This window comes from Xylocopa sonorina, chromosome 5, assembly GCF_050948175.1.
Source record: "Xylocopa sonorina isolate GNS202 chromosome 5, iyXylSono1_principal, whole genome shotgun sequence".
In the NCBI taxonomy this organism is placed as follows: Eukaryota; Metazoa; Arthropoda; class Insecta; order Hymenoptera; family Apidae; genus Xylocopa; species Xylocopa sonorina.
In genome coordinates this window covers 4639306-4654951 of record NC_135197.1, presented here as the reverse complement: position 1 = coordinate 4654951, position 15646 = coordinate 4639306, and the positions used below count along the sequence as shown (strand labels likewise).

Here is a 15646-nt window from a genome sequence, read left to right as displayed (position 1 = left end):
GACGAATACACGAAGCTTTGAATTGCTGACGGTTTGATTTTTCTTGCAAATTTTAAATCCTCTTTCAACCGATCGCACGTGGTCGGGATTTAAATGTAAAGTTAACCGTGGAGTAGAACCGCGGTGCAGAAGCAGCCGCGGATTATCCGTTTAATCCTTTCATTGGTACGATATTGATTGAAACAAGGACGTTAAAATGTCGAGCTAAACACACGGTAAAAAATCTATCGGTGTCCATCGTCGGCGAACGGATTTATCGAGCCGCCGTCCGACGGCCCCGTTTTATTCTAGAACAGCGGGAGCGTTCGAAAAGTGGAGTAAGTAGAACGGCCCTGCACGGGCCGATAAAGGGTACGCTGATATTAGAAATTAATGGAAATCGCGTAGCCGTGTTGCGCGGCTGTTTGAGTTATGAGAGCGATTCAATCGGGTGTTACGTTCATCGATGCGATCCGGCGAGTCTTCGAAATGCGATATATTTACGTCATCGGTGATGATTTATGTTATTAAATTTCTGTGTAAAACGTGTTTCAAATTCGCTCGGGGATTTTGACGGAAAATCCATTATCAGGATCGTACGCATTGTTGTTCTTGACAATACAATTTATCGATCGATATTACTATTCTATGAGCCTCTCAATGGCACAAGATAAACATCCTTGCCTACTGCTTTGTGAACTACAGACTTGTAGATTATTAGTCGAATTCTATCGACGAAGAACAGTCGGTCGTACTAATTCGTCTTCAGTAAAACGACCGTACTATTTGCGATATTTTATTTATTAACATGTAGATTAAGTTTAAGACGGTATAATTGTAAAAATTAGAATATGGATGCAACGAGAATCACCAGGAAAAAACATTCCATCCGTAAGGGAGGAGAACCCGGTCCGACAACCCTCGACGTATTCCCCAGGAAACAAAAACGGCCATTAATCGCTGGTCGAGCATCGAAAAGAGTATTGTCTAGCTCAGTGGCGGGGAGACATTCCCGCTAATTCGGAATGCAAGGGGGGTCGTCGTCGTCGCAGCCGATAACCGGAAACCACAGTCATTTGTCAAGTGCGGAAACCGCCGAGCCAAACGGAAATTATCCGTGCCCTGTCGTGAAAATTTGCAAATTTCCTACCCTCGACCCGGGCCCCTTGGTTCCTTCCAGCTTGCCATTATAACCGATGCCAGTGAAACAGGGAGGAAGACAGAGTGAGAGAGAGAAAGAGAGAGAGAGAGAGAGAGGGCGAGAGAGTGGGGTGAAAGGATGCACCGTCGCCCTCGAACCTTCGAGTTTCCACCTTGTCCCACCCTCCTCTTCAACTACGGCTTCCGTTTGCGCCGTTGGACGACGGGATTCTGGATACGGGTTTCCGAGCACCTAATCTCTACGCAATTTAGATGGCTCGAGAGCACCTATAAACCAACCATCCACCGTAAGGAATTATCGATTATAGCACCGCAGCGTCCCGTTCGAATCTCCCGGCAGGATTACTTAACCGTGGATAACGTCTAAGGTGCGAGTTTCAAATGGTACTAATTTCGCGCAGTCGTAGATAACTGTACGTTTTTAATAGATAACAGAATAGCGTGATTTCTGAAAGAAATAAGGTAGAGGTGGAACGATATCGCATAAGGAACTTATCGATCAGAAGTTTCGTTTGTATGATGTCGAACATGGCATGTGGAAAGATCGAGGTCAGCAAAGGGGTTGATGGGGTGCTTTCTAAAGTTTGCGGTTAATTAGTAGTTCAGTTGGCCGATCTGTTGGCAATCAGTCGTCAAATGGTATTACAGCAATCAAGCTTCGAACAATCAATATCCAAAGTACTTACACTTCCGGTAGATTAATGCACAATCAGATCGAAGCTGTACGACTTCAAAGACGAACAATCGTTGATAACCGTATCCTGATTAATTCTGGAGACTTCCTACGCGACTTCGAGGACGAGAGGCGTTTAGAAAATCGTGATCGATCAAAACGATCAGAAAGAACGCGAAATTTTTCGATCGAGAGAAGCGAGGAGCATCGATGTATCGTTCCTCGACGAGGGCTCCTCCATTTTTATATTTTTCTACGATGGATCGGATGGGTGAGTCGGTTCAGCGCGCACGGGATCACGACGCATGGATCGCATTGATGCGATGAAACGCGGCAGAATTGCCCGCATCAAGGATCAAAGCGCGTGTCAGTCTGGATTTTTGGCGATAGATCAAATTCGTAGATAACGAGAATCGCTATTTAAAAAAAAAGAAGAGAGAGAGAGAAAAAAGAAGATGATCCCACTCTCCCAAAACGAGCACACGCGCGAGGCTAACGAAGAAAAAGTGGAAACTCTTCCCCTCGCCCCTCTCGACGTTCCGGCTGTTTGTTATAGCGTCACGACTGTGTTTGCTGTAAAATTCCGAACAAACTACAAGACAAACGAGGTATACCCAGCGAGCCGACCTGTGCCTCTATGCGGAGGGGTGTAAAAGCCTGCTATCGTCGCGTCCACCACTTTGATCCCTTTGTTTTGTTATAGGATGAGCCAAAGGATCAGCTTGCTAACTCAAAGGACTGCTCTCTTTCTCTATCCCCTTCAACTGCCTCCGCCGCGTGACGCCACGTTGCCCCTCCGCAGCCTACCCTTCTTTCGCCTCCTCCTTTTGCACCATTTCCCACTTTCTATCCCTCGAACGAATTCCACCCTATCTGTACGTCGCTCTAATTCTCCGCTCGGCGAGGAGGCAACCCTGGCCACGACATCGCCAACCCCGTCGACACCCTTTCCCCTCGTAATTGTGGACACAGCGTTAGCTCGAGGGCAAACGATAGCGGGCGTATAATTCTCGTAGGTGGAATTGGGAAAGTAAGGGCGCCCTCCGCGGACACGTATGTGGGTATATATGAGCGCGTCGCACGGTTCGTTCCTTTTTCTCGAAAAGGGCGGACAGGGTGGAAGGAGAAAGATTTTCCACGTGGCCACGGCGTACGTGGCTAGGCCACTTCCATCCCGAACTTTATCCTTGGTACGTGCGTGCGATTCTTGATGCGCTGCCAACACACCCCGTTGGTTGGTACCGATGACAACGGCCGATCGGATCTTCGGATCGCTTTAAGATACCCGTAGGATACGGACGCGCGCCGCGTGCTCGAGAACTGTGAGCACGTGATCGCGTGTTACACGACCGGGACCCAAAAATTGAAATTTCTAATTTCCTTTATGCTGGCCCGGATATTCCAAGGGGTGGGACGCGAAAATCAGTTCTATCGTAGCTGCGAGATGTTTTAAAATGAGCCCTGATAACTTCGAGGTAGAAATCGCGACGAAATATCTTCTACGCCAGGCAGGCACCAGAGTAATAAACATATTAGTTCTATTAAAAATTCTTCGTGTATTTTAAAAAATCGATGGAGAACTCAGGTGTCTCTACCATTAGCTTCGAAAGACTCGACGGATCGAAAAGTAACCGCGTTACCACTTGTACGTAACAATGTATTTGACAAAGATTACCAAACCCCCAGTTATTTTTTCTATACCTTCCTATTTTTATACTCCCATTGTACTCTATTTCCACTGTGATGATCGCAACGTTCGCTTTATTGTCACCGTACAGATGAATCAGGCATGGAGACGGAGGCGGAAGCGTTGAACGGCGAGGCTACCAATTCTAGGAAGATAGAGGTTCAAATCGGAGGCGCAGTTACGTTGGAGTGCGACGGCGGTTGCTGGGGACACGGTCCTGGAATGGATCCAGTCGGTGGACCGGGTCCACTCACCCTGAGCCGGGTCGTTTACCAGGAAGCCGGCGAGTATCGATGCGTCGCACCTGACAGGAAAATGCAAGAGACCTGGCGTGCACAGCTGCCTTATCACATCAAGGTCACGGGTAAGTGTGGCTCTATTCGTCCATTCGAACATGCGCTCTTCGTTTTTAATCAAATTCTCAAGATCGACGCGTACGACGTTCGATTAGGGGCAACTGCGCCTCGCGTGACGGATCAATGATTGACCTGTACTACTTGCGCGGGCAATAATAGGATTATTCTACTGGTTCTGTAAAGAAAATCTAAGTTCTGTCTTTATTGAGAGTATGGGGGTTTGTTCTACTTTCTTGCTTGCTAATATTTGATCTTTTCTTTCTATTATTTAATTAAATAATTTAATATATAAGATATTGCCAATTAAGAACTCTTTCTCGTTCAATGGTCGGTGTTCTTTACGTTCAATTAAAGGAGGCCTGATATCGAGCTTGAATAACATGAAACTATCGATAATCAATATAGATAAGGGGGTTAATTTACCGGGAATACGGCTAATTGAAAGCTTATCGTCATTAGTCACTATCATGAAGGTAACCCTCTTTCGTACCGCCTCAAAGGAATTATCCAATTTTCTTCAATAATTGCTCGCGTGCAACCATCGAAGAGCTTCTAATTGCACGACTTATGAACTCACTTTAGATAAATTACGTTTAATCCCGGCCAGACTGTGTCCGCTAATTTCAACGATCACTTCCTTTGCTGGTCATTTTTCGCGCGCGACCAAGCCTACCACAATTTCCCAGATAATCTCGTTCGCTTATTTGTAAAGTTCCCCTTGCTGTAACGTTAGCCGGCAACGGCGTCGAGAAACAGTTTAAAGATCGCGAAACAGTTTACAGAGACAAATTATTTGTCGCACCGCCGTATGTAAATAGCCACTTGAACGACCACTGTAAATGGCCATCGTGTAACTAACCAGCGGCCTCCTCTAAATTGCTTACGTTCATTAAGCATTTTACGGCGCACACGCGAGCGTTACATATCTCTCGCGTATTCAAGAACAAACGTACACGTGAGCCGAGCGGGGAAAAAACGAGAACGTGGAATTAGAATTTCCCACCGCGCGTACTCCGACCCTTTCATTTTCTTCTCCCGTCCTTTTTGCTCCGCTGTAACGTTATTATCATCTTTCACGATGCCGCAACTGGCTTTTTCTCTTCCACTATCCACGGCGATGTATCACGTGTAACGCTTGGAAGCGAAAAACGTATTCTCTTCCCCGGTGTACAATGCGCGATGAGTTTGTTATTTCGTGAACGCATCGTTGGGCCTCGGATAGAGGAACACCTTCAGCTATCGCATAAACGCAGTCTTTTTTATGAAACGTATCGATGAACACGTGTCGTTAAACGCTACAGCTCGTTGTCTAGACAGGTGTTTCGAGGGGAAAAAATTAATTAAATCAAGAGACGGCGTTCTCATTGCCGCGCTGTAACGAACTCAGACGGTGGACGGCGAACGAAATTGAACATTCAGGAACCGATCGTTAACGTTGATGGTCGTCAAATCGAATTATCTTGTTTCCGCTACCGCCCTGTCGTCAAATTTATCGGATCGTAATTCAAGGTTACGTGGATCTTATCGCTACGGAGATAGGATTCACAGAATTAGTAGAAAGCCATCTTTTATGCGGACATTGTGGATCTCTGAATCGATATAACGAAATAACTCCAAAGATACTCAAACTTCTGGAATACAGTACTGGCAAATTCCAAGCATACTGTAATCGCGATCAGGATGAACAAAGTAAAAAGAAACTCGAAGCCAACGCCTTAACTAAAATTTCACTCTCTTTCGTCTTCAACGTCCGACGCTACACTACTTCGCCCGTTCGCCATTTGTTTCTCATTCACGCGAGGCTCGTCGAACGCGTCGCTTACCTACTCCCTTACAATATCTAATCCACAAAGCAAACATCCCACAAAATTGCGAACATTCAAGCGAATCCTCGATCCGAGTATACGTCGAGAAAATTTCGAAATCTCCAAACACGTGCAGTCTGGAGGCCAGAGGAGCTGGAGAAGACCTGAGAATTTAAATAAATCCAAAGATCAACGTCCGGACCCTTCTCCGCCCGGTTCCTCCGCGTATCCCCGCGACGGTGTCTTATTTGGGGAAGCGAGAAAGTGTTCGACTGTGCGAGGAGGGTTGAACGAAGAAGAAGCCGAGTCAAGGGTAACGGCAGGGTGTAGCTGTCGCCATGGGACGTCTGTTTGATCTGCGGAACACACTTGTACACAGACGCGGGTCCGTCGTCCCTTGACGAGGACGCGGAAAACAAGTTTATGACGCGGAATGGGAATTGGTGCGTCGTAAAGGTTGCCACGGCACGCACTCGCGAGCTATCGAAATGATCACCGAGTCCGTTTTGATGGCGAGAGGAGGTTCGTATCCTCGCCGTCGAGTATGCATTCGAAATTGCGGAGCGCGCGATGGTTTCATGGTTTTAACTTCGTCAAACGATTCGGGGCTGTTTGCGTTATATCGTCGGTTTACGCTTCGCCGGTTACCGGGCGTTTGAAGTTTTATTATTTACGCTGGCTACGGGAGAACTGGATTTTAAAGATATTTTTATTCCAAGGGACAAGAAAAGAACCGTTTCCCGTGTACCTCTCCGCCCGTTTACCTCGTACTCGAGGCGTACCGTTAATTTTAATGGCTTTTAAGAGCTTACTATAATATCAGTACGAAGATGCAGGGGGAGGAATATCTCCTTACGTTATCCCGGGGAAACAGTAACGATAACGATTAGGAACTCGATATTAAAATGGCTCGTAACGTTCGCGACGCGTACGCGATGCGAACGCTTCGCTGCGTCCTCTCGAAAACTTGCTGCGTTCCCCTAATTGCGTTAACGCATCGCCCCTGGCGTAGTCTGGCGTTTACGATCACCATAAACGAAACGCGGCGCGGCGCGTAATAGATGCAACAGCCGTAAGTTCGTCCAACGCGAACACACGAATTACGATTCGAGCCTCGTGTGCTCGAGGAGCACGATAATCCCGCCTTAATAAGACTGTTCCTCGCGACGCCTTGTCCGGGGTGGCTACGAAGCCGCGAACGATAACGACGCGGGATTATAAGAGCGCAGAACGAGCGGATGTCGTCGACAGGAGGGGTTGTTAGGGGGCAAGAAAGTTTGCGAGCGTTTCGCGCGCTTCCTCGCTCCACTTCTCGGCTCGAACTTGAAACAGAAGGCGGTTCGAAACGAGAACCGATCGTTTGTCCCTTCTGACGGATCGTGGAGGGTCAAAGTCTAGTTCTATTGGGGTGGGCAGGATGAAGGGTGGTAAAATGGCGGCTGATAACCGAGGCATTAGAATCCAGCTGAAAACTAAATCGCACGCTAATGGAATTGACTATTATAAGTTTGTGTGCGGAGGCTTTGAGCGTGCCGATCCGCTAAGAGAGTTGAAACCGGTTGCTTTTGGTAATGGATATCTCCCCCTCTGACCAAATATCCTCCGTCGATGCTTCTGATTGCCTTGCCCTTCTGCCAGTAGTTAATTAAGGGGATCTTTTAAGGGTCGACCGAACGATTTTCGTGTTTGGTGGTTGGCAATCCCATTGTGCATCCGGAAACGATCCTTGCTTGATCGTGGTAAGAGATTTCCGTTGTACGAAGAGCGTGGAATTTCTTCTGTTTGCGACGATCGAACATTTCATTCTCCCTGCTGTCAAAGTGCGTGAAAATCTTGAAAACTCTAAAAATCGACAAATTTTTTATCGCGATAATCGTCCATATTTTTCGATATCTTTAAAAAGTTTCGATATCTTGTGCATACATAGAGTATAAAGCCGTCGTTGAGAGTATCATACGATCCAGTAATCCGATCGGATATAGTTTTAATACCGCTGACAAATCACGTCCCATGCGTTATTCCTGTTCACATTGCTTACACGCGGATGATAAATGCAGATTCCCCTTTCTCGAAGCCGCAATCGGGTGGCCTCTCCTCGTCCCACGGCCCCTGGAAGCCCTTGGTTGCCATCCAGCCCGAGGCAATCGCTGAAGCAATCTCGACTTCTTATTGATTGCAGCTCAGGCAACTCGTGCGTGTAAGGGGCTCAGCCAGTCGAACGGTATCCACGGGATTTTAAAATCGTTTCCCTGGATTGAACAAGGGGACGCGACGGAAATCATCCCGCTCGTGAATTGTCTCGATCTATGCGCGCCCCTCGCTACCTCCACCCCCGTCGCTCGCATCCTGTCGCGAATTAGAAAATCAGCCAGGTTTAATCCTTTCTTGAAAATTATCGATTTGCCGTGCGAACGTCGAGGAAATCCCTATTCACGGAACGTAATCTTGTCGGATCAGTTATTTTTGGATTTTATTTATTCGTAGATTCGAATTTAAAAAGGAGAATGTATAGAACCTTCGCTGTGGAATTATAAACGAAGGATTTTCAAAATTTCTTCCCATAGCTCCCTGAAATATTATGCTTCGATTTCTATGCTATGCTATACTGCTTTGATTGTTTGTCGAACTTGATTATATACACTTTAGTGTTACACAGAGAATCGACTGTTTAAGTTATCGCGTTTCGTGAGATATTTTTCTTTTAGGAATCTTGGGCGTCCGTACGCGTGGAACGAACCTTGGACGGTCGAGGTGCACCCCCTCGATTGGGTGCGCGCTTGGGGTCCAGAGATTCGCTTCCATAAATATTAAAGTCAATATTTCTCGACGACGTTCGACGTATCTCTCGAATGCCCGCGGTTCCCAGAGTCAGTCGCTCGTGGAAAATCGCGTTTTCCTTCCGTCGTTTCAAAAAATGTCGCCGAGCACATTTTTCGAAATTCGTTACACATCGTGGGAGAAAAATTCACCGCTTTCCTAACCGACGTTCATGCGCGTATCTCGTATCGATTCGTAACATTAGCGCGCGAAATTCCATTTAAAAATGGCACGATGTTTTATACGAGCAATAAATAGAAAAGAGTCGCACTTCGGCAGTTTTTTCAGGGTAAAGAACGGGGGAAGAAATTCAGCGATTAACAGTTGAGAAAGCTCTCCCGCGGGACCGTTTCTCGCTGTACATTTCCAGGGGAAACACGTGCGAAGTGTCCGCGGATGCAGAGTGGCTCGAATGGACGAGGGAAAGTTTCAAGTCGGACCGAATTGTGGCCGCGATAAAATTACATTATGCTCGACGATTCTTACGCCGGTTGCCCGAGGGAAGCTGCCGCGACACACTCGCGACAATTTCCTCGAAACGAAATTACGGACCACCGCGACCGTGCGAGCCGCGCTCTACCAGTTTTACACGGTTGCGGCCATTTATCATTAGCCGGCCAAGGTTTCCCGGAATTAAAATCTTTGTAAAAGCGGGGAACAAGAAGGCGAGAGAGGAAGGGAGAAACGAAGGGTGGCGAGGGTGAGAGAGGCGAGGATTGCAGCGAGACGTTTTCGTCGCGACCCAACCCCATCCCGCGCCTGAAAGATTAAACAACCTGTTGTTAATTAAGGTTCTTGGGAAATTTGCAGCTGAACGGTTCTCGCGAGTAATTCGGGGGAAATTAGTAACCCGTCGTTGATTAAATCAAGTTAGACACTTGCTGATTTATGGACGCCCGCTCTTGCAACCTGAAATGAAACGCGAAACGGACGCAGCGTTTTCAAAAACAGCTGCGATCACCAACGAATTGTACTCGTCGCGATTTAGCGGACCATTTGTCTCTTGAAATTTCATACGATACATTTTCAGGAAAGGTTTCTCGTTGCTGTATACATTCCATCCTTCCCCTAGCGTAATTGTTGTAAATAACTTTGTTTTTTAGTGGTCCAAAAAGGTCTAGCGAATCTAGTTGAGCCATCTGTACAGCAATTAAGGAAAATAAATTAGACTATCTCAGCCAGAGTTTTTCCCAAGAATACTAAGCTTTGCTTAAAAAAGTGGAAAACGCGCTGCTGGAGAATTCAGCCGTTTTATACGATTCGAAAGAACTGAAAAATTAACAAATGAACATTGTTAGTTGAAGTGAACAATTGGGACGTTTGAAAATGTTGTAGCTAGCAGCATTTAACACGAAACACTTGTACCGTCCGGGTATCTAACGTTAATTGTTCGTTACATAGAATAACACGAAATGACGAGGACACTCCGACAATTCCCTAGTCAAAATCGGCCAGTCCTGTTGTTGCATCGCGCTCGTATCAAACTACCGCTATTTATGTTAACTCTGCACTCGTGCTAGTTAAATTAGGTGACGTTCCCCGACCGCTTTTCGCGACGCGCCATTATTCCACGAGAGACAATTTGAACCTAATTCGTCTAAAATTGATTCCGCCTGTCCCATGGGAATACTACTTTAATATTTACCTGGCACCTCGACGCTCGAATAAGATACGTTTCTAGTCGAAGAAATATTAATTCTGATCGTAATCCAAACGACTGACATTTGCAAATGTTACGACGAGCAAAAACGATCCAACATTTCCAGCTGTACAGTCAGAGAATTGTTTGAAACGTTTCGATTCAAGGCGTTTAACGCGCATAATTTAACGCGAGCACGTTTCGCCAGTCAGACGCTGGGAATGTAAACGTGTTCGAATACTTTCGCGGGTGGTTTCGGTCGTAGATTCGCAAGGTATCTCGCGAGATAACTAGATCGCTTAGCTCGACAACCGGGGGTTATTTCTTCGGTTACGTACGGCTCGTTAAGCGTTCGTTAAATGTTCACGCTGCGCCGATCCGAGGGTGTGCGCCCCGTTTTTCGTTACCTTTTCACCGGGCCGCAAGCTTATTTAAGCGCCGCCACGAGAACTTGTATAATAACCAAGGCAAAGTACCATACACCGCTCCGTAAGTGGCTTTTACCAAGGATTATCTTGCTTCACCTGGATTCAGCCAGGTCGCTGCTTAGACGCGACACAGGATAGCGTGTTTCATCCCCTGCTCGAACTCTCTCTTCACCCTCCTCCTATTTATTCGTAACAATTTCGTCGATACACTCAGCGATACGTTATCCCTCCCGCAACTTCGTTCTTTCGTCGTTTACATTTACATACCCTCCATCTTGACTTAATAATCCTCTCAGAGTGAAGCAAAAGTTGCCACACCTTTGAGCGTCCACGTTCGCGTGTGTACATCTCGCTTTAAACGAAACGAAGAGATCCACTTGGTATTCCTTGACGCAGCCCGTGTAAAGTCCTTTTCTCACCTGGCAAACGAGGCGACGAGCAACCGCCTCTACCCTCGTCCCACAGAGACAGCTAAATATTTTTTACGCCGTTCGTGCCCCGCGCGCGCGCACCCCCGCTCGTCGTCTTCTTACGCCGTTGAAAAGGTTACGGTTTTGCACGGTGGGTCGAATCAACGGGTCATTTACAAGGGAAACGTGTCGGAGTGGCTGGGAACAAAGAGCTGATTATGAGATCAAAGGCGCAGGAAGGAAGAAAGGGGTAGGTAGCGCGGTGGTTCTAACCCCCGTGAAAAGGCGCGGCTCCTCCCGTCTCGTCGACGCCGATAGCTCACGGCGTGTTGTACATTTTTCAACGAGCCCAAGTTTCGGTTGCGCAGCCACATCCCCGTTTTTCCGTGCGCCGCGCGCGGAAATTAACCAGCCACCCCTTTGTGCCTCGTTCCGCGGCTGCAGCCACCCCCTTCGCGACCGCGCGTGCCGCGCGTTGTGATTAAAGGAAGCCGGATCTCGCGGCGCTCCTTCGTCCCGACGAGTTTCTTCTGTTACTCTTTATTCCTCGATCCGCAAATTATGGCCCGCTGAATGGAAATCAGAGCCAGCGGCCGCCTGCCGTCGCTCGTTTCCGCTGGAAAATTCGCTGATGAGGAGGGAATAAGTCTCGACGGTACTTCCTACGGTCGGGGAAAATGAACCAGAGATACTTCGGAGAAACGTAGCCGGATCTCGCGGCTAATAAAGTTTTTATTGTACCGTAGTTTCTTTTCTTTTGTTTTTGCTTTTTTATATTTAATTGGGACAAGTGGATTCGTAAGTTTCATGGATTATTGAGATGCAGATCGAGGATTGGTTTAGCGTTCCTCTTCGAATTGAACGATTACCTTTAAGGAAGTAATTTCATGGGGAAATTCAGCGCGCAGTCCATTAGAACAGAATCCGCTGACTGTTATAGGTTGTATTAAATTGAATCGATTTTAGTATTTCGGCAAATTATAATTCATACATTATGCGAAGCTAAATCTGTAGTAGTTCCGTGCCTTTATCCACTCAATCAAAATTTCGCCAGTGTAATTCCAGCGATAATTAACTCAGGATACACTATATTTAACGGCTAATCAAATTACACGGTTCAACTGCTACTCCTTCCACAAGACATAATCAGTTAACAGTAATACTGGAAATAAATTCAATATCTGAAACGCTCCTTAATTTAATAGTACGAAACCTGTTATCAAGTTCTACAATTCAACCTATATACGTATCGGTAGATACCTTGTCCGTTTCAAAATTGTTGAAATCCTTCCATAAGAATGTTACAATTATTTTCATTAATCCTCGTTCCATTAAAAGTCGAACAACCCTCCAAGCAAGTAGAACAGAAATGAGATAAACCGTTAGCCACAAATTATTTAAAAATTAATAACAACATCTGGAATTGTAAACGCAAATGACAGCTATAGACGTCCATCAATTTGTAGAAAAGTTTCTTAAAAAAAAATATAACAATTTCACTCCATAAGCTTTAAATGTCTATTGAACTCTCCACCAATGCACTAATTAAAAAAAAATTTACCTCCGTCATCCGTGATCGAATTCAGGATGAATCTGAACGCGTTAAATTACGCGACTGGCAACAGTCAGCGTGCAGAACGGTTCTTAGCGTGTCATAATCGAACGCGCGAAGGGTGACGGTGCCCAAAGTGTCGCGATTCCGGTGGTTGCCGATGGAATCCCGTCCGCGCGTACACGCGCGCCACATATTCCGTGGAAACCGTCAGGAAGCCTCTCAACAATTTTCCCCGCGGCGGTCCCGGGCTTCTCGTCGATTGTTGCGGCAAGTTTCCTTACGGTGTTTCCGCGCGAACGATTGCACACTCACGGCGGCGACGATTGCGCGCCGCGGATTCGGAAAACGTCACGCAATTGTGACGCTGGAACGGAACCAGTCGAAGCCACCGCGAGATGCGTGGGAGGCGGCTCTCCCCGCGGGGAATCCATTGAACAGATTTTAGATTTGTGGCCCTCGAGGAATGTAACGAAACGGTGTGTAGACACTTTGCCAAGCCGATCGCGTTCGACGATTGCGAGAGGAATCGCTGTTTCCGTCGAACAAAATTGCACTTTACCAAATAGTTACATCCTGTTCTGTTCTCTTTTGCTGTTTTTTTTTTTATTTACGTAGTTAGAAATTAGCATTATATTTTCTCATATTTTGGTAAGCTTCGCATCGAGAGAGAATTCGATTGTATTCGACATCAAAAGGACACTATTCAAAAACCATATGTTTTCGTCCCCAACCGATTTTGTTTAAACTTTGCATATTTATAGATCTATATGTGTCTCATCAATTGCCAGAGTCTCTATTTGTCGGGCCATTTTTTTTTGCTCTAATTTCTATACTAAAAGATGCGCCAGGAAACGGTCTTTAAAATGCCGTTGGAATTTTTGATCTAGCTGGACGGGAAGGTACTTCTTTTTTAGTTTGAAATTTCAAAAACACCTCGATGGGGGGTATTGGATGATTTTCGGAAAAATTTAGGGTAATTATTTTCTCTAATTTCTATCCTAAAAGGTGCGCCAGGGAACGCTCTTTAAAATGATAGAGACTCTAGATAGTGTGATAGAGACTCTGGCCGTTGATGAGACACATATAGATCTACAAATATGCAAAGTTTAAACAAAATCGGTTGGGGGCGAAAACATATGGTTTTTAAATAGGGTCCTTATACGTGATACTATCTCGTACCTGAAATTTTTATGCAATTTTTGGTTTAACGGTTTAAACTTCCATGCTTTTTATTTCCCTGTTTTATACGCACGCTCTCGTTCTCTCCACTTACAATAAAAATCGTATAGACCGCTAGCCTCCCCGTTGAGAACAGGTATTCTCTGCGTCGAAACGAGATGCTCTCTAGTTTTCTCTCTCTCTCTCTCTCTCTGCAGTCAGAATGTTCAGGCACACGGTAGCCACTGTAAAATTCCCTCGTTCTCTATAAAAATTGCCTTCTAACGGGGCTGGTTCTGAAAAACACGAGCACACGCTCCACTACCTGGGGGACTCGGTTTTTCTCTCCACCCCCCCAAGCCCTGGTATTGCCCTCCCGTCGACCTATCGTCTGCCGCCCCCAGAACGGTGGATCGTCGATACGTATGTTCCTACTGTTCCTCTGTTTCGCAAATATGACCCTCCTTTTCGTGCTCCCGCTGATTTTACTTTATCGTCTTCCCATATATAATCTCCTTTCTTTATTCCTCGTTTTACCATCTCGCTAATCGATTGCAGGAATACTTGTTCGCTTTTTCCTGTGCCCCGCGCACTCTATAATGAGATTTAAAATTGGTCGAGCGTAAAAACGCCTACGTACGTTCGATCGTGTGAATAATCTAATTAAAAATAAATAGCAGTAAGAGGATAGAACGTAAAGTACGAGGTACGATTGCGCTTGGGAAAGAAGTACGCTTGATAAGCCGTTACGAGTGACTCCAGGACACACTTGTCATCTTTGTCAGAGTCTTCGCGATCGCATCGAAGCTTTCGAGCAACCGACAGAAGAAGCTCGGCACTTGATATCAGACAGTGTCGCGGGGGCGGGCAGAAAAAACAAGATTGAATAGCTGTCGATGGAACTTTTCTTCTGGCCCCGTTACACGTACACGCGGGCCGCGTATCTCGCAGCGGCGATTCGATGATGAACGACTCGGCTCTGTCAGCGTCGCGTTAGACAATGCAAAAACCTGGGGACCGCAAGGATCAATTGCCCTGTCGTAATGGCAATAGGCGGTCCGTTCTTCCAGCGAGCTCGACGACGTTCGAGAATTACATCGCCCGGCTCTATCGAACCACGACCTAGCTAAGTGGAGCGGAAAGACTTTGGTGGATATCGTCGAAAGGCGACGTCGATTTCACGTTGATTGAAAAGTGAGTGGATGGCGTTATCGTGAAAGAAGTGATTCTGGTCAGAAACACAGTTACACTCTACTCTGCACGATATAATTCCCCGAGTGAATTTCATTAATCAAGGACAATATTACTTGTAGCTAACTAAACACTTCGTCACACGTGCATTAATTCTAACTAAGGTTGCACGTTAACCCACAAAACAGAATGGCTACCCAACAACTCCAACCCCGTGTGTGCAGCGCGAGAACTTTCGAGTGTTCGACCTCCATAATCCAACCCCGCCGCACAGACGCGCGCGTATTGGCAACTATTTTAAACTGCCTGTTAATTAATCGAAAGTTAACAATCGTTCGATCGAGTTCGCGAGGGTCGATCCAATCGCGAGGAGCTCGTCAGCTAGATGTTTCTGAAAGCGGGAGGAGGGAGAAAAAAAAAGGAACGGAGACCAGGGAAACGATGGGGCCAAGCCGGGCGAGAGAACAAACAGTTAACCTATTTAACGAGCGGCGCAACAATAAATAGCGGCTGCTCGAACGGGAGAACGCAAATACAGCCGGAAAATTGAAGGCAAATACATTTTTAACTCGGCTTGCAACTTTCGTTACGGTTCGCGGCAAGGTGTTTCCACATTTTTTTTCCTTTTTCTCGCGATTGCACCCCGAAGAGCTATAAGGGGTCACGCCGTCTTCATCCCCCTCTTTCATCCGCCGCGGATAGAAGAGGAGGAATAAAATTCAACCAGCGCGATGATCGACCCTCGAAATATTGTTAACACGTCCGCTGCGCATTGCACCGTTTCACA

The 15646-nt window shown here is 46.4% G+C and overlaps 1 protein-coding gene across 1 annotated transcript in view; it reads left to right on the top strand.

Annotated features, from left to right (window-relative positions):
• The window catches only part of Tei (irregular chiasm C-roughest protein teiresias), a 272197-nt gene that overhangs the window by 210898 nt on the left and 45653 nt on the right, over positions 1-15646 (top strand). Inside the window, exon 9 of the mRNA XM_076894980.1 lies at positions 3592-3864. Within this exon, the coding sequence (XP_076751095.1) occupies positions 3592-3864 (273 nt within the window). The remainder of the gene's footprint in view (positions 1-3591; positions 3865-15646) is intronic.